General features: G+C 45.7%; 1 protein-coding gene across 2 annotated transcripts in view; it reads right to left on the bottom strand.

Moving 5' to 3' along the window:
• Positions 1-9,389, bottom strand: part of grip2b (glutamate receptor interacting protein 2b) — a 314,229-nt gene extending 304,840 nt beyond the window's left edge. For both annotated transcript variants that reach the window (XM_029774267.1, XM_029774268.1), the window contains exon 1: positions 9,022-9,389. In XM_029774267.1, coding sequence (XP_029630127.1) covers positions 9,022-9,175 — 154 coding nt within the window. In that variant the 5' untranslated portion in view covers positions 9,176-9,389. The remainder of the gene's footprint in view (positions 1-9,021) is intronic.
• Positions 9,390-24,425: the final 15,036 nt, after the last annotated feature.

Raw genomic sequence — 24,425 nt, 5'->3', positions numbered from 1 at the left:
GTGCACTATATTAAAGGAATAGCGTGCCATTTGGAAAACATTCAATTCTGGCTAAAAAAGAGACCCACAACAAAAAAAACTGGACCAAAAGTCACCAACATCAATACTGTATCCTTGGGGCGACAGGTAGCCTAGTGGTTAGAGCGTTGGGGCGACAGGTAGCCTAGTGGTTAGAGCGTTGGGGCGACAGGTAGCCTAGTGGTTAGAGCGTTGGGGCGGCAGGTAGCCTAGTGGTTAGAGGGGGAGGCAGGTAGTCTAGTGGTTAGAGTATAGGGGTGGCAAGTAGCCTAGTGGTTAGAGCGTTGGGGCGACAGGTAGCCTAGTGGTTAGAGTATAGGGGTGGCAGGTAGCCTAGTGGTTAGAGCGTTGGGGCGACAGGTAGCCTAGTGGTTAGAGTGTTGGGGTGGCAGGTAGCCTAGTGGTTAGAGCGTTGGGGCGACAGGTAGCCTAGTGGTTAGAGTATAGGGGTGGCAGGTAGCCTAGTGGTTAGAGCGTTGGGGCGACAGGTAGCCTAGTGGTTAGAGGGGGAGGCAGGTAGTCTAGTGGTTAGAGTGTAGGGGTGGCAGGTAGCCTAGTGGTTAGAGCGTTGGGGCGACAGGTAGCCTAGTGGTTAGAGGGGGAGGCAGGTAGTCTAGTGGTTAGAGTGTAGGGGTGGCAGGTAGCCTAGTGGTTAGAGCGTTGGGGCGACAGGTAGCCTAGTGGTTAGAGGGGGAGGCAGGTAGTCTAGTGGTTAGAGTATAGGGGTGGCAGGTAGCCTAGTGGTTAGAGTGTGGGGCGGCAGGTAGCCTAGTGGTTAGAGCGTTGGGGCGGCAGGTAGCCTAGTGGTTAGAGCGTTGGGGCGGCAGGTAGCCTAGTGGTTAGAGCGTTGGGGCGACAGGTAGCCTAGTGGTTAGAGTGTAGAGGCGGCAGGTAGCCTAGTGGTTAGAGGGTTGGGGCGGCAGGTAGCCTAGTGGTTAGAGCGTTGGGGCGGCAGGTAGCCTAGTGGTTAGAGCGTTGGGGCGACAGGTAGCCTAGTGGTTAGAGGGTTGGGGCGGCAGGTAGCCTAGTGGTTAGAGCGTTGGGGCGGCAGGTAGCCTAGTGGTTAGAGCGTTGGGGCGGCAGGTAGCCTAGTGGTTAGAGCGTTGGGGCGGCAGGTAGCCTAGTGGTTAGAGGGTTGGGGCGGCAGGTAGCCTAGTGGTTAGAGCATTGGGGTGGCAGGTAGTGTAGTGGTTAGAGCGTTGGGGCGGCAGGTAGCCTAGTGGTTAGAGTGTAGAGGCGGCAGGTAGCCTAGTGGTTAGAGCGTTGGGGCGACAGGTAGCCTAGTGGTTAGAGTATAGGGGTGGCAGGTAGCCTAGTGGTTAGAGCGTTGGGGCGACAGGTAGCATAGTGGTTAGAGGGGGAGGCAGGTAGTCTAGTGGTTAGAGTGTAGGGGTGGCAGGTAGCCTAGTGGTTAGAGCGTTGGGGCGACAGGTAGCCTAGTGGTTAGAGGGGGAGGCAGGTAGTCTAGTGGTTAGAGTGTAGGGGTGGCAGGTAGCCTAGTGGTTAGAGCGTTGGGGCGACAGGTAGCCTAGTGGTTAGAGGGGGAGGCAGGTAGTCTAGTGGTTAGAGTATAGGGGTGGCAGGTAGCCTAGTGGTTAGAGCGTTGGGGCGACAGGTAGCCTAGTGGTTAGAGGGGGAGGCAGGTAGTCTAGTGGTTAGAGTGTAGGGGTGGCAGGTAGCCTAGTGGTTAGAGCGTTGGGGCGACAGGTAGCCTAGTGGTTAGAGGGGGAGGCAGGTAGTCTAGTGGTTAGAGTGTAGGGGTGGCAGGTAGCCTAGTGGTTAGAGCGTTGGGGCGACAGGTAGCCTAGTGGTTAGAGGGGGAGGCAGGTAGTCTAGTGGTTAGAGTATAGGGGTGGCAGGTAGCCTAGTGGTTAGAGTGTGGGGCGGCAGGTAGCCTAGTGGTTAGAGCGTTGGGGCGGCAGGTAGCCTAGTGGTTAGAGCGTTGGGGCGGCAGGTAGCCTAGTGGTTAGAGCGTTGGGGCGACAGGTAGCCTAGTGGTTAGAGTGTAGAGGCGGCAGGTAGCCTAGTGGTTAGAGGGTTGGGGCGGCAGGTAGCCTAGTGGTTAGAGCGTTGGGGCGGCAGGTAGCCTAGTGGTTAGAGCGTTGGGGCGACAGGTAGCCTAGTGGTTAGAGGGTTGGGGCGGCAGGTAGCCTAGTGGTTAGAGAGTTGGGGCGGCAGGTAGCCTAGTGGTTAGAGCGTTGGGGCGGCAGGTAGCCTAGTGGTTAGAGCGTTGGGGCGGCAGGTAGCCTAGTGGTTAGAGGGTTGGGGCGGCAGGTAGCCTAGTGGTTAGAGCATTGGGGTGGCAGGTAGTGTAGTGGTTAGAGCGTTGGGGCGGCAGGTAGCCTAGTGGTTAGAGTGTAGAGGCGGCAGGTAGCCTAGTGGTTAGAGCGTTGGGGCGACAGGTAGCCTAGTGGTTAGAGTATAAGGGCGGCAGGTAGCCTAGTGGTTAGAGCGTTGGGGCGGCAGGTAGCCTAGTGGTTAGAGGGTTGGGGCGGCAGGTAGCCTAGTGGTTAGAGCGTTGGGGCGGCAGGTAGCCTAGTGGTTAGAGCGTTGGGGCGGCAGGTAGCCTAGTGGTTAGAGGGTTGGGGCGGCAGGTAGCCTAGTGGTTAGAGCATTGGGGTGGCAGGTAGCGTAGTGGTTAGAGCGTTGGGGCGGCAGGTAGCCTAGTGGTTAGAGTGTAGAGGCGGCAGGTAGCGTAGTGGTTAGAGCGTTGGGGCGACAGGTAGCCTAGTGGTTAGAGTATAAGGGCGGCAGGTAGCCTAGTGGTTAGAGCGTTGGGGCGGCAGGTAGCCTAGTGGTTAGAGGGTTGGGGCGGCAGGTAGCCTAGTGGTTAGAGCGTTGGGGCGGCAGGTAGCCTAGTGGTTAGAGCGTTGGGGCGACAGGTAGCCTAGTGGTTAGAGCGTCTGTCGTTCTGCCCCTGAACAAGGCAGTTAACCCACTGTTCCTAGGCTGTCATTGAAAATACGTATTTGTTCTTAACTGACTTACCTAGTTAAATAAAAGGTAAAATATAAAATCCTCCAGTCAGTGTTGAATGTGCTGATTGATCAGTTTGTGTCATCTTGCCAACTGGTCATTGGCAACACATCTGGAACCAGGCTACTAAAATACTATGATAACCAGGGGGAAGATCAGCCAGTCTTAATGACCAGTAATAACTCTATTATAAAGAACAAAGCTAGTCCCACCTTTACAAGCTAAGAAACTGGTGTATCTTATTAGGGGGGGTAGCCTTCTTGTTAGATACTGGTAAAGATGGCCTATATAGGGGCTTAGCCTTTTTTATTAATTTTACCTTTATTTAACTAGGCAAATCAGTTAAGAACAAATTATTATTTTCAATAATGGCCTAGGAACACTGGGTTAACTGCCTTGTTCAGGGGCAGAACGACAGATTTTTACCTTGTCAGCTCGTGGATTCGATCTTGCAACCTTTTGGTTACTAGTCCAACGCTCTAACTACTAGGCTACCCCCCCCCCCCCCAATAAGCCATTATATAAGCCATCTTTACCAGTAGTCACTAGTGCACTACTTTTGACCAGGGCCCATAGGGAAGAGAGTGCACTACTTTTGACCAGGGCCCATAGGGAAGAGAGTGCACTACTTTTGACCAGGGCCCATAGGGAAGAGGGTGCACTACTTTTGACCAGGGCCCATAGGGAAGAGGGTGCACTACTTTTGACCAGGGCCCATAGGGAAGAGGGTGCACTACTTTTGACCAGGGCCCATAGGGAAGAGGGTGCACTACTTTTGACCAGGGCCCATAGGGAAGAGGGTGCACTACTTTTGACCAGGGCCCATAGGGAAGAGGGTGCCATTTGGGACACTGCTCCTTGAGTGCAGTATGTGGTAAACGTAGGACCATTTAACTTGTACTGTGAGGTGTTATCTTTCTGGATCCCCTTCAAAACAGTGAGGTAAATTAAGCCAAGTGTACACTACACAATTTTGGCCTCGATTTGGCTGCCCCAGACAAGTTGTTTGAGATCGGAGAAAAAAACCCCATGTCGTTGCCTACTCGGGGTGCAGTCCGTCACCGAAGCTTGTTTAATGTGAGCTGGTCAGAGACTCAATCTGAGGGATACCGATCCAGGCTTTGAGTCTTCCCAGGCGTCACAAATATTTTCAAACATGTTTGATTTTATTGGCACAAAATCTGCAATTCTCTTTTAGTGTGAGATGTACAACGACAAGTTTCTGAGAACAGCGATGAACAATAGCCAATGAGAGCTCGCCAGAGAAGATGTCACGAATATAGCCGTGTTGAATAGACCAAAACGCAGCCGGGATATGTATGCTCATCTTTAATTATATTAGAATAAAGTGAACACTGGAAAACAATAAACAAGAACGACTAGTAACAGTTTTACTATAACGAATACTAGCAGTGCAAAATCAACAACCCACAACCCCAGGAGAAAAACACACACCTAATATATGACTCCCAATCAGGAACAACGATATCCAGCTGTTCCTGATCGGGAGTCATACAGACTAACACAGAAACAGAACAACTAGAAACTACATACAACACACAACCTCTGCCACGTCCTGACCAAATACTAAACAACTACTCCCTCTGCTGGTCAGGACGTGACAGAAGAAGCCTGTGAGATGACGTGGTATCGCACACAGAAATCTTAAGTACTGCAGTGCATCTCCTCCTCATGGACTGCACCAGAATTGGCTTTTCTTGCTGTGAGATGTTACCCCACTCTTCCACCAAGGCACCTGCAAGTTCCCAGACATTTCTGGGGGGAATGGCCCTAGCCCTCACCCTCCGATCCAACAGGTCCCAGGCGTGCTCAATGGGATTGAGATCCGGGCTCTTCGCTGGCCATGGCAGAACACTGACAGTCCTCATGCCTCCTTGCAGCATGCCTAAGGCACGTTCAGGCAGATGAGCAGGGACCCTGGGCATCTTTCTTTTGGTGTTTTTCAGAGTCAGTAGAAAGGCCTCTTTAGTGTCCTACATTTTCATAACTGACCTTAATTGCCTACCGTCTGTAAGCTGTTAGTGTCTTAACGACCATTGCACAGGTGCATGTTCATTAATTGTTTATGGGAAACCCTTTACAATGAAGATCTGTGAAGTTATTTGGATTTTTTACAAATTATCGTTGAAAGACAGGGTCCTGAAAAAGGGACTTTTTTTCTGAGTTTAGTTGGTTCAGAGTTCGTTTGGATATTTCAACCTGCGTGTCCTGATGGCGTCTGGTGTGGGTGGACAAAAATCAACATGCGCGCGATGACAGACGCACATGCGCGAGCGTTCTGGTCTGCATGTCAGCGATGTTAGGATTTTAAAAGTCATATAACGTACGCCCGGTATTACTGAGAGCACTGAGGGTTTCCCATCCCTTCCTGGATGCTTCTCCAAGGTAAGTTACTAAAATAGAGCAACAAAACTGATGAATGCATCTCTTCGGACAGTAAATCTCAGAGGGATAACCCTTAGGTTGCAGAGGAGTATTACTTGTGTTACTGACTTGTTGCACCCTCGACAACTACTATGATTATTATTATTTGACAATGCTGGTCATTTATGAACATTTGAACATCTAGGCCATGTGCTGTTATAATCTCCACCCGGCACAGCCAGAAGAGGACTGGTCACCCCTCATAGCCTGGTTCCTCTCTATGTTTCTTCCTAGGTTTTGGCCTTTCTAGGGAGTTTTTCCTAGCCACCGTGCTTCTACACCTGCATTGCTTGCTGTTTGGGGATTTAGGCTGGGTTTCTGTACAGCACTTTGAGATATCAGCTGATGTAAGAATGGGCTATATAAATACACTTGATTTGATTTGTACTGAACACGTAGCTCCCTGTATGTTACTAAAACAGCCATCACATCAATAAACATACCATCTACCATAACATCTGTCTGTGATTTAACATGATCCATCCCAGGCAAAAGATGTGGGATACCAGAGAATCTGTGCTTCCTTAAAAAGGGTTTTGGGGATTAACCCATTGTTTTACGTCATCTAGCGCAACATCGTCAGAACACTGAGGGACTAGCGCTGCATAGGAGTGACGTCCCCTAACGTAAGTCAATGGGGATACTGCAAACGTATGTTGACACCCCTTCAAATTAGTAGATTTGGCTATTTCAGCCACACCTAAAATCGAGCACACAGCCATGCAATCTCCATAGACGAACATTGGCAGTAGAATGGCCTTAGTGAGGAGCTCAGTGACTTTCAACGTGGCACCGTCATCGGATGCCACCTTTCCAACTAGTCAGTTCCTAAAATGTCTGCCCTGCTAGAGCTGCCACGTTCAACTGTAAGTGATGTTATTGTGAAGTGGAAACCTCTAGGAGCAACAACGGTTCAGCCGCGAAGTGGTAGGCCACACAACCTCTACAGAACAGGACCGCCGATCGCTGAAACGCGAAGCGCGTAAAAATAGTCTGTCCTCTGATACAACACTCACTACCGAGTTCCTCTGATACAGCACTCACTACCGAGTTCCTCTGATACAGCACTCACTACCGAGTTCCTCTGATACAACACTCACTACCGAGTTCCTCTGATACAACACTCACTACCGAGTTCCTCTGATACAGCACTCACTACCGAGTTCCTCTGATACAACACTCACTACCGAGTTCCTCTGATACAACACTCACTACCGAGTTCCTCTGATACAACACTCACTACCGAGTTCCTCTGATACAACACTCACTACCGAGTTCCTCTGATACAACACTCACTACCGAGTTCCTCTGATACAACACTCACTACCGAGTTCCTCTGATACAACACTCACTACCGAGTTCCTCTGATACAGCACTCACTACCGAGTTCCAAACTGCCTCTGGAAGCAACGGCAGCACAATAACTGTTTGTCTGGAGATTCATGAAATAGGTTTCCATGGCCGAGCAGCCTCACACAAGCCTAAGATCACCATGCGCAATGCCAAGCGTCGGCTGGAGTGGTGTAAAGCTCACCGCCATTGGACTCTGGAGCAGTGGAAACGTTCTCTGGAGTGATTAATCACACTTTACCATCTGGCAGTCCAACGGACGAATCTGGGTTTGGCGGATGCCAGGAGAACGCTACCTGCCCGAATGCACAGTGCCAACTGTAAAGTTTGGTGGAGTTCCAGTGAAGGGAAATCTTAACGCTACTGCATACAATGACATTCTAGACGATTCTGCTTACAACTTTGTGGCAACAGTTTGGGGAAGGACCTTTCCTGTTTCAGCAATGACAATGCCCCGTGCACAAAGTGAGGTCCATACAGAAATGGTTTGTTGAGATTGATGTGAAAGAACTTGACTGGCCTGTACAGAGCCTGACCTCAACCCCATTGAACAACTTAGGGATAAATTGGAACGCCGACTGCGAGCCAGACCTAATCGCCCAACATCAGTGTCCGACCTCACTAATGCTCTTGTGGCTGAATGGAAGCAAGTCCCCCGCAGCAATGTTCCAACATCTAGTGGAAAGCCTTCCCAGAAGAGTGGGAAAGAGGGGCAAAGAAGGGACCACTTCCATATTGATGCCCATGACAAGCATACTTTTGACCATGTAGTGTACTTCACGGCTTCGACCCAGTTCAATTTAATGTTCGTGACCACTATGCAGTTCTGCGATGTGTCAACCACAGAACTAGAATGAGATTCTATACTGAACAAAAATATAAACTCAACATTTTCAATGATTTTACTGAGTTCATGCAAGGAAATCAGTCAATTGAAATTAATTAATTAGGCCCTAATCTATGGATTTCACATGACTGGGCAGGAGCGCAGCCATGGGTGGGCCCGGGAAGAGCATAGGCAGAATGGGATTTTCCCCACAAAAGGGCTTTATTACAAACAGAAATCCTCCTCAGCACCACCCCCCCACCCCCCTTCAGATGATCCCACAGGTGAAGAAGCCGGATGTGGAGGTCATGGGTTGGCGTGGTTACACGTGGTCTGCCGGTTGGAAGTACACCCAAATTCTCTAAAACGACATTGGAGGCAGCTTATGGTAGAGAAATTAACATTAAATTCCCTGTCAACAGCTCTGGTGGACATTCCTGCAGTCAGCATGCCAATTGCACGCTCCCTCAAAACTTGAGACATCTGTGGCATTGTGTTGTGTGACAGAACTGCACATTTTAGAGTGGTGTTTTATTGTCCCCAGCACAAGGTGCACCTGTATAATGATCATTCTGTTTAATCAGCTTCTTGATATGACACAGGTCAGGAAATGCTCACTAACAGGGATGTAAACAAATTTGTGCACAACATTTTTTGAGAAATAAGCTTTTTGTGCGTATGGAACATTTCTGGGATCTTTTATTTCAGTTTATGAAACATGGGACCAACACTTTACATGTTGCATTTCTTCCATGATGTATATAACAGAAGTTGTTTTGGAATGTGAATACAGTCAAATGAAAGGCGACTAGCCCCAGATAAATAAGGTTTTGAGGCCTCATTGTACAAACACTGGTGCAGTGCATGAACAGCCGTGACACCTCTGCATCTCCCTTGTCCATCTGTCTGACTAGACTATCAGAAGCTCAGCCATGGTAATTATGAGTAACTTAAATGGTCTGGTTTCTGAGGAGGTCCAGTAATTTACTCAATAAATCAGAATGGACCCCTATCAGAGAACCTACTATGTGTCAGTGGTAATATTTTCACTTCTACTTTCCTTTCAGATAATAACATTAAAGCTCAGCCATTAATCAACAGTGCTTCAAGTGATTTCCACACCTCTTCTAGCTTTCAGTCAGACAAACAAACAAGACAAACAAGACAAATCCATAGTGATTCACTATTTACAACTACAACACTACAACATAGGCAAAACTGTAGCAAGTATTGACAAGAAGAAGAAGAAGGGAGGAATAGAAAAAGAGAGAAGGAAAGAAAGAAAGAAAGAGAGAAAGAAAGAAAGAAAGAAAGAGAGAACATCAAGAGAAAGAAATAAAGCTAACAGAAAGAACAGAGAGAGAGTTAGTGAGCCCTGTGGCAGCAAGCGTCCTCAGACTCCTCACCACTGATGCAGAGACTGAGGGAACAGAGGCTCTCCTCGCAGGTCTCAGGGCTCTCCAGCTCCCCCAGGGAGGGGGACGTCCTCCCCCTCTCTCCCCCTCTCTTCCTCGGGGACATCTGCCTCACTATCTTCAGCACCCGGTTTACTCTGTTCATCCTGTTGTCTTATCCTGGAACTAATCCTCCGTCCGTTCACTCTGATCTCCACAAAACAGTCCCCCAACACAGTTCCCAGTACAACTCCTCCTGGTCCAATAGCGCTACACTTGTGTAATGTCACATTAGCTGAGAAACATGTAGGCTACGGCAGTATCGAAATACATCAGGGATTGAAGAGAGGAGGGTGGCAGCGAGTGGCATGCTGCCTGGTTGTTTCCCTCTGGTTGGAAACTGGAGAGTCTCTCTCTCTCTCTCTCTCTCTTTCTCTCTCTCTCTCTCTCTCTCTCTCTCTCTCTCTGTCTCTCTCTCTCTCTCTCTCACTCTCTCTCTCTCTCTCTCTCGTTTTACCTCCTCTCTCCTTTTCTTCCCTCTCTTCCCATCTCCTCTTTAATCTCTCTCATTATATACAATATCTCTTTAAATGAGTTAATCATTAACTGTTTAACTTGACTAAGAATCCAAAGTTAACCTCGGTCCAGAAGAGGGACCATCCCCACTGCTACACAGCCAGAGAGGAGTGAGATGAGGATGATGATGATGATTATACTGAGGTAATAGTACAAAGCATAATAAGTCCAGTCACCAAACTGTGGCTATTTCAATAGCTCCATGGGGTGCTTCGGCTAGAAAACGACTCAACTTCGAAAAGAGAGAATCGTCGCAACCATGCTGTGACTAATTTAACAGACAATGAAAAGCTTTTCATTTCAAAATGGTTTGGTGACTGGACTATGCTTTGTACTATTACCTCGGTATCATCATCATCGTCATCATTTTAGTACTAAAATTACCAGGGTGAAGAGTAAAAGAGGTTCACCTTGACACTTTTATGTCGATTATTGTTGAGGGTCATTCCACCTAAACAAAAAGCCCAAGAAAAAGAGAATTTCTACACCCACCATGTCAGATTGTTCTGATCGTTTCTGTTGTTAGGAACAGATAAGTTTAGCATTGCACCCAAATAGGACATTTTAATTCTATATAATATTCAATAAATATAGTACCTAACATCTGATTTGGACCAAATGTTTTTCGAACAATTGGTTAGACATGAGGAATCCAAATAAATGGTCAAAAGCTGCACCAATCCCATAACTAGTATACAAAACATTAAGAATACCTGCTCTATCCATGACATCGACTGACCAGGTGAATCCAGCTGAAAGCTATGTTCCCTTATTGATGTCACTTGTTAAATCCACTTCAGTCAGTGTAGATGAAGAGGAGGAGACAGGATAAAGAAGGATTTTTAAGCCTTGAGACAATTGAGACATGGATTGTGTGTGTGTGCCATTCAGAGGGTGAATGGGCAAGACAACAGATTTAAGTTCATTTGAACGGGGTATGGTAGTAGGTGCCAGGCACACTGGTTTGTGTCAAGAACTGCAACACTGCTGGGTTTTTCACACTCAACAGTTTCCTGTGTGTATCAAGAATGGTCCACCACCCAAAGAATATTCAGTCAGAAAATGGGCCAGCATCCCTGTGGAACGCTTCCGACACCTTGTAGAGTCCACGCCTGATGAATTGAGGCTGTTCCGAGGGCAAGGGGGGGGGGGGGGTAAAAGTCAATATTAGGAAAGTGTTGTTAATGTTTTGAACACTCAGTGTATAATATCAGTTCTCTAAGTCTGACCAGTAGTATGGAGCTGCAGCTCTGAGTATTGTTTCATCATGCTATACATTCTGATATTACAGGTTCTGACCACTAGATGGTGCTGTTCCAGCTTAAAGGGATAGTTCACCAAAATGACATTTGGGTTTCTTACCCTGGAAGCAGTCTGTGGGAATCCATTTCCACAGATTCTTTGTCTTCCTCATTGTTAGAAAAAAAAATGTATGTCCAGATCGAATGTTAGGTATTTATTGATTATTATACCTAATAATTAACGATGGCCAATTTGGGTGCAATGATTAGCTCAGAGATCAAATTATATTTAAACAAAATAATATTCCAGGAATGCTAATCTTATCTGTTTCTAACTGCAAAAACTGATTTCAAAACAATTAGAGATGATGGGTTTGCTGAAATGACATGGAACGACCCGCGAGGCATCTTTATAAACCATTGAGTTTCTCATCCATTTGCTTCCAACCGTCATAAATAAATTAACTAAAATGAAACTAGGGGTGATGATGAGGATGATGATGACGAAGATTCTGCTGCTGCAGGGGCGACAACTACAACGATGACTACGACACTCAGTGAGTCGTGACTTTTCTGATTATGACTCTGTAGGATTACCAGACAATTTTACACAATCCTATTATTGCAGATTACACAACATTAATCTTTTGTAATTCCCTTGTTTTAACCACATCTCCCTGGGAATGCCGTCTTATTTCTATCCTTTAGTCTCCCAGAATTACCACACGACTTGTCCCTTTTTCACGCTGCTTTCCTCTGAGTCCCACCCACACAGTGAGACAGGCAGAGAGAAAGAATGGAGGTAAAAGTGAGAAGAGGAGAGGAAAGAGGAAGAGAAAGACCGAGAGAGTGAGTCAAGAGGGAAACTCGTGGAGGTAAATGTGGAGATGGAGTTTTGTATCTAAGTACTTTGCTTTAAAGCTTCCATTAGCTGTTATCATCTTGTATGTCTGAAGGGGAGAAAGCCTACCACCCACAGAGGATTGTCTCTTTAATCCTGTAGATTCTAGAACACACACACACACACACACACACACACACACACACACACACACACACACACACACACACACACACACACACACACACACACACACACACACACACACACACACACACACACACACACACACACACACACACACACACAGTTTTAAAAAGTTCTAAGAACTCTCCAAAGTTTCACCAGCTGATAAAGGCTTGTTGATTATAGAAGTATTAAAGGGGAAGGGGGCGATAATTCAATACTATATATATTGTTTGCATGTAGCTAGCTAGTGCAATACAATACTGGATGTCCTAGAAAGATACGATACAGGAATGATACGTTTTAGTTTGAAACGATTCGGTTTAATTTAGAGAACAAATCGATTTGATTCGGTTTAATTTAGAGAACAAATCGATTTGATTCGGTTTAATTAGAGAACAAATCGATTTGATTCGGTTTGATGCAATACGATTCGACACACTAACATTTGTTGCATAAACATACATTTTTTACAATCTGCAGCCGCATGAGCTGGGCCTCTCTGAGCTGGGCCTCTCTGAGCTGGGCCTCTCTGAGCTGGGCCCCCTCTGAGCTGGGCCCTCTCTGAGCTGGCAGCTCTCTGAGCTGGGCCTCTGACCTGGGCCTCTCTGAGCTGGGCCCCCTCTGAGCTGGGCCCCCTCTGAGCTGGGCCCCCTCTTAGCTGGGCCCCCTCTTAGCTGGGCCCTCTCTGAGCTGGGCCCTCTTTGAGCTGGGCCTCTGAGCTGGGCCTCTCTGAGCTGGGCCTCTCTGAGCTGGGCCTCTCTGAGCAGACTGCTTTGAGCGTGTGTGTGTGTGTGTGTATGTATGTATAATGTATGTCCATGGTGTATGGCTCCTGTATGGCATTTCAAGGCTGCCTAAAGACAATTTCTCAATGACCCAAGATCAGCTCAGCTAATCCCTACCATTGTTACAATGAGTTGTCATTATGCTGTAGCAAATGTACATGATCCCAGGGGTGTTGGCAGACACAATGTAAGTAACTTAATTTGTGCCCCTAATTGCCCTGAATACCTCTGTTGATCCTACAGCTATTGTATGCTGTAATCATGTGCCTATGAACCAGAGTTACACTGTTAGCACTGAGGCGGTGTGCCCTAAAAGGAAGTCCACTCTGTCGGGACTTTACTTTCATAAATCTGATGACAGTAAGTTGATTAGATAAATAACAATGTTTAATTGTTACCCGATTAAATTAATAATTTAACAATTAACTCATTAGGAATTTGGGGCACCACGAGAGCGGTTGTTTAAAGAGTTACTATCTCCCGAATTAAACTCTAAAGGTCTTTACCTAATCACATCTATAAAAAAGTCAACTTATTAATCATAACCTCGTATCATATTCTGAAAAGTCGTAACCTCCTGCATTTGCAAAAACCACAGCCTTACTTATGATTCAGTACTACCGAAATTGGTTTATTTATTTATTTACTAGCTAAATAAATGCTAAACACAGGATAAACACACACACTTAATACATTAAAACCAGGTTCCTAGCAAACTGACACAATATTGTGGCTTGTTACAGAAGACATCGAGCGAGAGAGAGAGAGAGAGAGAGAGAGAGAGAGAGAGAGAGAGAGAGAGAGAGAGAGAGAGAGAGAGAGAGAGAGAGAGAGAGAGAGAGAGAGAGAGAGAGAGAGAGAGAGAGAGCTATAATACTTTGGTACATTTAGAAACTATTCTCACAGTAATCATATACTTTGTAAACTAACTGCCGCCTGTTTGGAGTAAGATTTCATGTATTTACATGTAAATGTCTTGGTTCTTCGTGTATTTCTGTCGGAACCAGACCTTCTTGGAAAGGTTATCGGGCCTTTTTGCGACACGTTTGCAAGGCTCTGATTGTCCAAAACGGGGTCCCCACCCGTCTTCTACTGTTGTTAGTCTCTGCTGTCGTCCCGTATCCGGTGACCTGTCATGTAGTCCTGAACACAACTACAGAGTTTATTTTCCTTCCATTTGCACCTGAAGCTGCCTCTTTGAAGACAGGCTAGCCAGCCGTGTAAATGGTTCCCGTTGGGTGATGAGAGTAGCATACTACGATGATTTGAAGAGTAGTAAGATGGTCACACTTAAGTTCACTTTTCTAGATACTTTACCTAGGACAGCTAATCTGCTGTACCAGTGATTGTCCGGGAGTGGAGTTTATCCTCTCTACCTCGTGTTGAGATTTCAGAGTTCGAACCACTATGGACATGAGCTGCAGCTCAACGTCTCTCTGGTCTGATATGTTAATCCATAACCCATCGTTTTATACAGTTCATTTAAAAAGTGGCTTCCCAGTAAAGCATTAAAAACAATCAAGCATCCCAGAAAAGAGCTAAAAAATAGCCCGTATTAACATGTGTAGCTTAAGAAACAAGGTTCATGAAGTCAATAACTTGCTTGTAACAGATGACATTCATATTCTGACTATCTCTGAAAGTCACTTAGATAATACCTTTGTTGATACAGTGGTAGCAATAAATGGTTATAACATCTACAGAAAATACAGAAATGCTAACGGGGTGGTGTTGTGGTCTATATTCAGAACCACATTCCTGTAAAGATTAGAGAGGATCTCATGTTAAATACTGTTGAAGTAATATGACTACAGCTTCACCTGCCTAAAGCCCATTCTGGTGGGAAGCTGCTACAGACCACCAAGTGCTAACAGTCAGTATCTGGATAATACTGTATGTGTGAAATGTTAGATAATGTATGTGATATCAACAGAGAAGTATATTTTCTGGGTGTATTAAATATTGACTGGCATTTATCAAGCCACCCACTCAAGAAAAACTTCATACCTTAACTAGTGCCTGCAACCTAGTTCAGGTTATCAGTCAACCTACCAGGGTAGTTACAAACAGCACAGGTAATAAATCATCAACATGTATTGATCATATATTTACTTATGCTGCAGAAATTGGCTTCAAAGCAGTATCCAAATCCATAGGATGTAGTGATCACAGAATTATAGCCATGTCTAGGAAAAACAAAGTTCCAAAGGCTGGGCCTAATATAGTGTATAAGAGATCATACAAGAAGTGTTGTAGTGATTCCTATGTAAAGAATATTTGCTGGTCTGTGGTGTGTAACGAGGATCAACCAGACGATGCACTTCACACATTTATTAAATTGCTTATAACAGTTACTAATAAACATGCACACACTACAAAAATGACTGTAAAAACTGTTAAATCCCCTTGGATTGATGAGGAATTTAATAATTGAATGGTTGAGAGGGATGAGGCTAAAGGAATGGCAAATAAGTCTGGCTGCACAACCGATTGGCAAACGTACTGCAAATTGAGAAATCATGTGACTAAACTAAATAAAAATAAACTATACTATGAAACAAAGACAAATGATATAAAGAATGATAGTAAAAAGATGGAGCACATTAAATGAAATTATATATATTTTTTCGTGTTTTTTTAGCAAGTTGAGGTGACTAAACTCCTTGGAGTAACCCTGGATTGTAAACTGTCATGGTCAAAACATATTGATACAACAGTAGCTAAGATGAGGAGAAGTCTGTCCATAATAAAGCGCTGCTCTGCCTTAACAACACTATCAACAAGGCAGGTCATACAGGCCCTAGTTTCTACCTTCTTAACAACACTATCAACAAGGCAGGTCATACAGGCCCTAGTTTTGTAGCATCTGGATTACTATTCAGTTGTGTGGTCAGGTGCCACAAAGAGGGACTTAGGAAAATTGTCTCAGAACAGGGCAGCACGGCTGGTCCTTGGATCTACACAGAGAGCTAATATTAATAATATGCATGTCAATCTCTCCTGGCTCAAACTGGAGGAGAGATTGACGTCATCACTACTTGTTTTAAGAAGTGTTGACAAGCTGAATGTACCGAGCTGTCTGTTTAAACTACTAGCACACAGCTCAGACACCCATACATACCCCACAAGACATGCCACCAGAGGTCTGTTTAAACTACTAGCACACAGCTCAGACACCCATACATACCCCACAAGACATGCCACCAGAGGTCTGTTTAAACTACTAGCACACAGCTCAGACACCCATACATACCCCACAAGACATGCCACCAGAGGTCTGTTTAAACTACTAGCACACAGCTCAGACACCCATACATACCCCACAAGACATGCCACCAGGGGTCTGTTTAAACTACTAGCACACAGCTCAGACACCCATACATACCCCACAAGACATGCCACCAGAGGTCTGTTTAAACTACTAGCACACAGCTCAGACACCCATGCATACCCCACAAGACATGCCACCAGAGGTCTGTTTAAACTACTAACACACAGCTCAGACACCCATGCATACCCCACAAGACATGCCACCAGAGGTCTGTTTAAACTACTGGCACATACAGCTCAGACACCCATGCATACCCCACAAGACATGCCACCAGAGGTCTGTTTAAACTACTAGCACACAGCTCAGACACCCATACATACCCCACAAGACATGCCACCAGAGGTCTGTTTAAACTACTGGCACACAGCTCAGACACCCATGCATACCCCATAAGACATGCCACCAGAAGTCTGTTTAAACTACTGGCACACAGCTCAGACACCCATACATACCCCACAAGACATGCCACCAGAGGTCTGTTTAAACTACTAGCACACAGCTGAGACACCCATACATACCCCACAAGACATGCCACCAGAGGTCTGTTTAAACTACTAGCACACAGCTCAGACACCCATGCATACCCCACAAGACATGCCACCAGAGGTCTGTTTAAACTACTAACACACAGCTCAGACACCCATGCATACCCCACAAGACATGCCACCAGAGGTCTGTTTAAACTACTGGCACATACAGCTCAGACACCCATGCATACCCCACGAGACATGCCACCAGAGGTCTGTTTAAACTACTAACACACAGCTCAGACACCCATGCATACCCCACAAGACATGCCACCAGAAGTCTGTTTAAACTACTGGCACACAGCTCAGACACCCATGCATACCCCACAAGACATGCCACCAGAGGTCTGTTTAAACTACTAGCACACAGCTCAGATACCCATGAATACCCCACAAGACATGCCACCAGAGGTCTCTTCACAATTCAAGTCAAGAACAGACTATGGGAGGCACACAGTACTACATAGAGCCATGACTACATGGAACTCTATTCCACATCAGGTAACTGACGTCAGTTACCTGATGTGGAATAGAGTTCCATGTAGTCATGGCTCTATGTAGTACTGTGTGCCTCCCATAGTCTGTTCTTGACTTGAATTGTGAAGAGACCTCTGGTGGCATGTCTTGTGGGGTATGCATGGGTATCTGAGCTGTGTGCTAGTAGTTTAAACAGACCTCTGGTGGCATGTCTTGTGGGGTATGCATGGGTATCTGAGCTGTGTGCTAGTAGTTTAAACAGACCTCTGGTGGCATGTCTTGTGGGGTATGCATGGGTGTCTGAGCAGTAGAATCAGATAAAAAAAAAAACAGATAAAAATACACCTTATGGAACAGCGGAGACTGTGAAGAGACACACACAAAAAGGTACAGACACACGCATAAGCATGCATTGTAATATTTTTGTATGTTGTATTGTAGATATGTAGTGGTGTGATAATGTTATATGATGTAGTGTTTTATCTTTTGTTTTATATGTAATATAAGTGCCTTAATGTGTTTGGACCACAGGAAGAGTAGCTGCTGCCTTGGCAGGAACTAATGGGGATCTATAATAAATCCCAGGAAGAGTAGCTGCTGCCTTAGCAGGAACTGATGGGGATCCTTAATAAACCCCAGGAAGAGTAGCTGCTGCCTTGACAGGAACTAATGGGGATCCATAATAAACCCCAGGAAGAGTAGCTGCTGCCTTGGCAGGAACTAATGGGGATGCATAATAAACCCCAGGAAGAGTAGCTGCTGCCTTAGCAGGAACTAATGGGGATCCATAATAAACCACAGGAAGAGTAGCTGCCGCCTTGGCAGGAACTAAATGGGGATCCATAATACACCCCAGGAAGAGTAGCTGCCACCTTGGCAGAAACTAATGGGGATCCATAATAAACCTCAGGAAGAGTAGCTGCCACCTTGGCAGGAACTAAATGGGGATCCATAATAAACCCAGGAAGAGTAGCTGCTGCCTTGCCAGGAACTAATGGGGATCCATAATAAACCCCAGGAAGAGTAGCTGCTGCCTTGGCATGAACTAAATGGGGATCCTTAATAAACCGCAGGAAGAGTAGCTGCTGCCTTGGCAGGAACTAATGGGGATCCATAATAAACCCCAGGAAGAGTAGCTGCCGCCTTGGCAGGAACTAATGGGGATCCATAATAAACCCCAGGAAGAGTAGCTGCTGCCTTGGCAGGAACTAATGGGGATCCTTAGTAAACCCCAGGAAGAGTAGCTGCTGCCTTGGCAGGAACTAATGGGGATCCATAATAAACCCCAGGAAGAGTAGCTGCTGCCTTGGCAGGAACTAATGGGGATCCTTAATAAACACCAGGAAGAGTAGCTGCTGCCTTGGCAGGAACTAATGGGGATCCTTAATAAACACCAGGAAGAGTAGCTGCTGCCTTGGCAGGAACTAATGGGGGTCCATAATAAACCCCAGGAAGAGTAGCTGCTGCCTTGGCAGGAACTAATGGGGATCCATAATAAACCCCAGGAAGAGTAGCTGCTGTCTTGGCAGGAACTAAATGGGGATCCATAATAAACCCCAGGAAGAGTAGCTGCTGCCTTGGCAGGAACTAAATGGGGATCCATAATAAACCCCAGGAAGAGTAGCTGCTGCCTTGGCAGGAACTAAATGGGGATCCATAATAAACCCCAGGAAGAGTAGCTGCTGCCTTGGCAGGAACTAATGGGGATCCATAATAAACCCCAGGAAGTGTAGCTGCTGCCTTGGCAGGAACTAATGGGGATCCATAATAAACCCCAGGAAGAGTAGCTGCTGCCTTGGCAGGAACTAAATGGGGATCCATAATAAACCCCAGGAAGAGTAGCTGCTGCCTTGGCAGGAACTAATGGGGATCCATAATAAACCCCAGGAAGTGTAGCTGCTGCCTTGGCAGGAACTAATGGGGATCCATAATAAACCCCAGGAAGAGTAGCTGCTGCCTTGGCAGGAACTAATGGGGATCCATAATAAACCCCAGGAAGAGTAGCTGCTGCCTTGGCAGGAACTAATGGGGATCCTTAATAAATACAGTTACTATGTAGGCACCTGATCTGAGCCATAAGGCAATGTACCGTAACCTGTTTTTTTGTCCCCCTCACTTTGAAATCACAGAGTAATTAACTGTCATTTTTGCAGATGAAGAGTTTCTGCTAGTAATGTATCAATATTGATCATTTATAAAATAGCGATGACATAGGCAATGAAGATATAGGACTATTTGTGTTTTCCCCCCTCGTCTCAAAATCAAAAGGACATTTTTACTGGATTGATCTCCCCTTCTTCTCTTGCTTTGACCATGCAGTGTACCTCATGCATACCTCATGCATGCTCTTGTATGGTAAACATTTGAATCAGGGACTGACGCGTATTGGTGAATAATTACATCCAAACTTTTACCCTCACCTTACACTTGTTATTCCAAAAGAACAGACAGTTTGGAGGATGATGTGTTGTTGTGTTTTATAGTCTGGAAGAACAGACCCAGGGAGAGTGACAGGAAGCGCATAAACAAATTACAGATTCTCTAAACAGTGTCAGAGTACAGTACCCATCACCACCCTCTGTATCTCTGTGTTCTGGGCCTCCGAGTCCAAACAGTGTCAGACTACAGTACCCATCACCATCCTCTGTGTTCTGGGCCTCCGAGTACAAACGGTGTCACAATACAGTGCCTGCCTGCCTTCAACCTCAGTTCCCTGCTTCAATTGAACACTCTCTGTGTCAGCGTCCCAAATAATCACCATATTCCCTACATAGTGCACTAGTTTTAACCAGAGCCTTATGGGCCCCTATAGGGCTCTGGTCAAAAGTAGTGCACTATGTAGGGAATAGGGTGCCATTTGGGACTAAGAATGTCTACCTTCTCTGTCTTTTCAAAACACTGGCTGCACCAACTCTACACCTGTTCCCTTTCCTGTCTGAGACAGTCTGCCCTGTCTGAGTCAGTCTTCCCTGTCTACCCTGTCTGAGGCAGTCTACCCTGTCTGAGGCAGTCTTTGCTGTCTGCCTTCTATATGCCTGCCTCGTCTGTTTGTCTCCTGCTCCTAGTCACAGTAGTCAGCCTATCCTGTCTTCCTCATCTGTCTGTCTCCTGCTCCTAGTCACATTACAGTCACAATGCTACCATCTCTACCACCACCATCTTGGTTCCCTGCCTCAGAGTCAAATCTGCATTCTACAGTGGCTTGCAAAAGTATTCACCCCCCTTGGCATTTTTCCTATTTTGTTGCCTACAACCTGGAAATCAAATTGTTTTTATTTTGGTTTTTTTGGGGGGGGGTTCATTTGATTTACACAACATGTCTACCACTTTCAAGATGCAAAATATTTTTTCTTGTGAAACAAACAAGAAATAAGACAAAAAAACTGAAAACTTGTGTGCATAACTATTCACCCCCCAAGTCAATACTTTGTAGACCCACCTTTTGAAACAATTACAGATGCAAGTCTCTTGGGGTATGTCTCTATAAGCTTGGCACATCTAGCCACTGGGATTTTTGCTCATTCTTCAAGGCAAAACTGCTCCAGCTCCTTCTAGTTGGATGAGTTCCGCTGGTGTACAACAATCTTTAAGTCATACCACAGATTCTCAATTAGATTGAGGTCTGGGCTTTGACTAGGCCATTCCAAGACATTTAAATGTTTCCCCTTAAACCACTCGAGTGTTGCCTTAGCAGTATGCTTAGGGTCATTGTCCTGCTGGAAAGTGAACATCCGTCCCAGTCTCAAATCTCTGGAAGACGAACAGGTTTCCCTCAATAATTTCCCTGTATTTAGAGCCATCCATCATTCCTTCAATTCTGACCAGTTTCCCAGTCCCTGCCGATTAAAAACATCCCCACCACATGATGCTGCCACCACCATGCTTCACTGTGGGGATGGTTTTCTCGGGGTGATGAGAGGTGTTGGGTTTGTGCCAGACATAACGTTTTCCTTGATAGCCAAATAGCTCAATTTTAGTTTAATCTGACCAGAGTTCCTTCTTCCATATGTTTGGGGAGTCTCCCACATGCCTTTTGGCAAACACCAAACATGTTTGCTTATTTTTTTCTTTAAGCAATGGCTTTTTTTCTGGCCACTCTTCCGTAAAGCCCAGCTCTGTGGAGTGTATGGCTTAAAGTGGTCCTATGGACAGATACTCCAATCTCCGCTATGGAGTTTTGCAGCTCCTTCAGGGTTATCTTTGGTCTCTTTGTTGCCTCTCTGATTAATGCCCTCCTTGCCTGGACCTTGGGTTTTGGTGGGCAGCCCTCTCTTGGCAGGTTTGTTGTGGTGCCATATTCTTTCAGGTTTTTTAATAATGGATTTAATGGTGCTCCGTGGGATGTTCAAATTTTCTGATATATTTTTTTAACCCAACCCTAATCTGTACTTCTCCACAACTTTGTCCCTGACCTGTTTGGAGAGCTCCTTGGTCTTCATAGTGCTGCTTGCTTGGTGGTGCCCCTTGCTTAGTGGTGTTGCAGACTCATGGGGTCTTTCAGAACAGGTATACAGTATATACACACACTCAGATCATGTGACAGATCATATGACACTTAAATAAAGTCCACCTGTGTGCAATCTATCTAAATGTGTAACTTCTGAAGGTTATTGGTTGCACCAAATCTTATTTAGAGGCTTCTTAGGAAAGGGGGTGAATACATATGGGATATAAAGGGGGGTGAATACATATGGGATATAAAGGGGGTGAATACATATGGGATATAAAGGGGGTGAATACATATGGGATATAAAGGGGGGTGAATACATACGGGATATAAAGGGGGTGAATACATATGGGATATAAAGGGGGTGAATACATATGGGATATAAAGGGGGTGAATACATATGGGATATAAAGGGGGTGAATACATACGGGATATAAAGGGGGTGAATACATATGGGATATAAAGGGGGGTGAATACATATGGGATATAAAGGGGGTGAATACATACGGGATATAAAGGGGGGTGAATACATATGGGATATAAAGGGGGTGAATACATATGGGATATAAAGGGGGGTGAATACATATGGGATATAAAGGGGGGTGAATACATATGGGATATAAAGGGGGTGAATACATATGGGATATAAAGGGGGTGAATACATATGGGATATAAAGGGGGTGAATACATATGGGATATAAAGGGGGTGAATACATACGGGATATAAAGGGGGTGAATACATATGGGATACAAAGGGGGTGAATACATACGGGATATAAAGGGGGTGAATACATATGGGATATAAAGGGGGTGAATACATATGGGATATAAAGGGGGTGAATACATACGGGATATAAAGGGGGTGAATACATATGGGATATAAAGGGGGTGAATACATACGGGATATAAAGGGGGTGAATATGTCTATGTCCATTACATGAAATCCAAATAAAAATCAATTTAAATTACAGGTTGTAATGCAACTAAATAGGAAAAAAAACACAGAGGGAGATGAATACTTTTGCAAGGCACTGTATGTGCCTGTCCTCGGTGCCTGTCCTCGGTGCCTGTCCTCGGTGCCTGTCCTCGGTGCCTGTCCTCGGTGCCTGTCCCTTTCTCAGAGTCTAAACAGTCACAGTACACAGCCTCTGCCTCCAATCCTACTTCTGTTCACCTGCCTCTGACTCAACCCTACCCTCACTGCGTCTAGCCCTCACTGCGTCTAGCCCTCTCCTCGTCTAGCCCTCTCCTCGTCTAGCCCTCTCCGCGTCTAGCCCTCTCCTCGTCCAGCCCTCTCCTCGTCCAGCCCTCTCCTCGTCTAGCCCTCTCCGCGTCTAGCCCTCTCCTCGTCTAGCCCTCTCCTCGTCTAGCCCTCTCCGCGTCTAGCCCTCTCCGCGTCTAGCCCTCTCCGCGTCCAGCCCTCTCCTCGTCTAGCCCTCTCCTCGTCCAGCCCTCTCCTCGTCCAGCCCTCTCCTCGTCTAGCCCTCTCCGCGTCCAGCCCTCTCCTCGTCTAGCCCTCTCCGCGTCCAGCCCTCTCCTCGTCTAGCCCTCTCCTCGTCTAGCCCTCTCCTCGTCTAGCCCTCTCCGCGTCCAGCCCTCTCCTCGTCTGTTCCAGAATCCAGAAACATTTTACAGATTCTCTAAACGGTATCAAAGTACAGTGCCGTCATCTCAAACGCTGTTCCTCAAGTCTGTCTGTCTGTTCCAAGGCTCACTATACGCCTGCAGAGAGAGAAAGGGTACATTTCACATCTGACTATACGCCTGCAGAGAGAGAAAGGGTACATTTCACATCTGACTATACGCCTGCAGAGAGAGAAAGGGTATATTTCACATCTGACTATACGCCTGCAGAGAGAGAAAGGGTATATTTCACATCTGACTATACGCCTACAGAGAGAGAAAGGGTACATTTCACATCTGACTATACGCCTGCAGAGAGAGAAAGGGTACATTTCACATCTGACTATACGCCTGCAGAGAGAGAAAGGGTACATTTCACATCTGACTATACGCCTACAGAGAGAGAAAGGGTACATTTCACATCTGACTATACGCCTGCAGAGAGAGAAAGGGTACATTTCACATCTGACTATACGCCTGCAGAGAGAGAAAGGGTACATTTCACATCTGACTATACGCCTGCAGAGAGAGAAAGGGTACATTTCACATCTGACTATACGCCTGCAGAGAGAGAAAGGGTACATTTCACATCTGACTATACGCCTACAGAGAGAGAAAGGGTATATTTCACATTTGACGTTGCAGCACAGTTTCATGAGAGGGTGGAGGGGGTGCAGACTGCAGACTTGAGGTACTGTATATGAAACATTACAAAAGAAACTCATAATGAACCAGCAAACTATGCCAGCCTGACAGAAAAATGCAACAGTGAAAAATGTGCAAGGCAATCACTTTTTATTCCACTCAGCTATTTGGCTTAGTTCCTGTCTTTTCCTTCTAAACCAACCTGTGGAACTAAGGCATATTCTACACTTTGCACTGCACTCATCTATTTTAGTGCAACTCAAAAAGATCTTCCAATTACAAAGAAAGAGATGAGATGAATTCATCAGATTCTCTTTCTTCTGGTATGTTCACTGTTTGATTTGATCTCAGATAAAAGAGAGAACTGATGAACCTTGTATGAAAATGACTATCTTGGCCCAGCAACCAAAAAAATAATAATGGAGGTCATTTTGTGGAATTTGCTTTGAAGTTACATTTTATTTGACGGTTATAATTAGTTACAAGTATTACACATTCGTTGACAGTAGCCCTTAACACTTGTACCCGTATACGAGTTGAAAATTGCAGGTTTAGACACTGAACGCAGTGGCTGTAACGTAACGTGCTATAAATGACGTCAGAACAAAATCTCTGTGCTTCACAGCGCTGTGTGGGCTTTGAAGTTGTCCCCATTCCTCCTGCTAATTAGGAAACGTTGTAACAAAATGTTGTTGTCTGCAAGAGGGGAAATGCTATACATTAAAGAGGGCTCG

The sequence above is a fragment of the Salmo trutta genome, chromosome 14 (genome assembly GCF_901001165.1).
Source record: "Salmo trutta chromosome 14, fSalTru1.1, whole genome shotgun sequence".
Lineage (NCBI taxonomy): Eukaryota > Metazoa > Chordata > Actinopteri > Salmoniformes > Salmonidae > Salmo > Salmo trutta.
The sequence above is the reverse complement of the archived record's forward strand: the minus strand, read 5'-3'. Positions and strand labels throughout refer to the sequence as shown.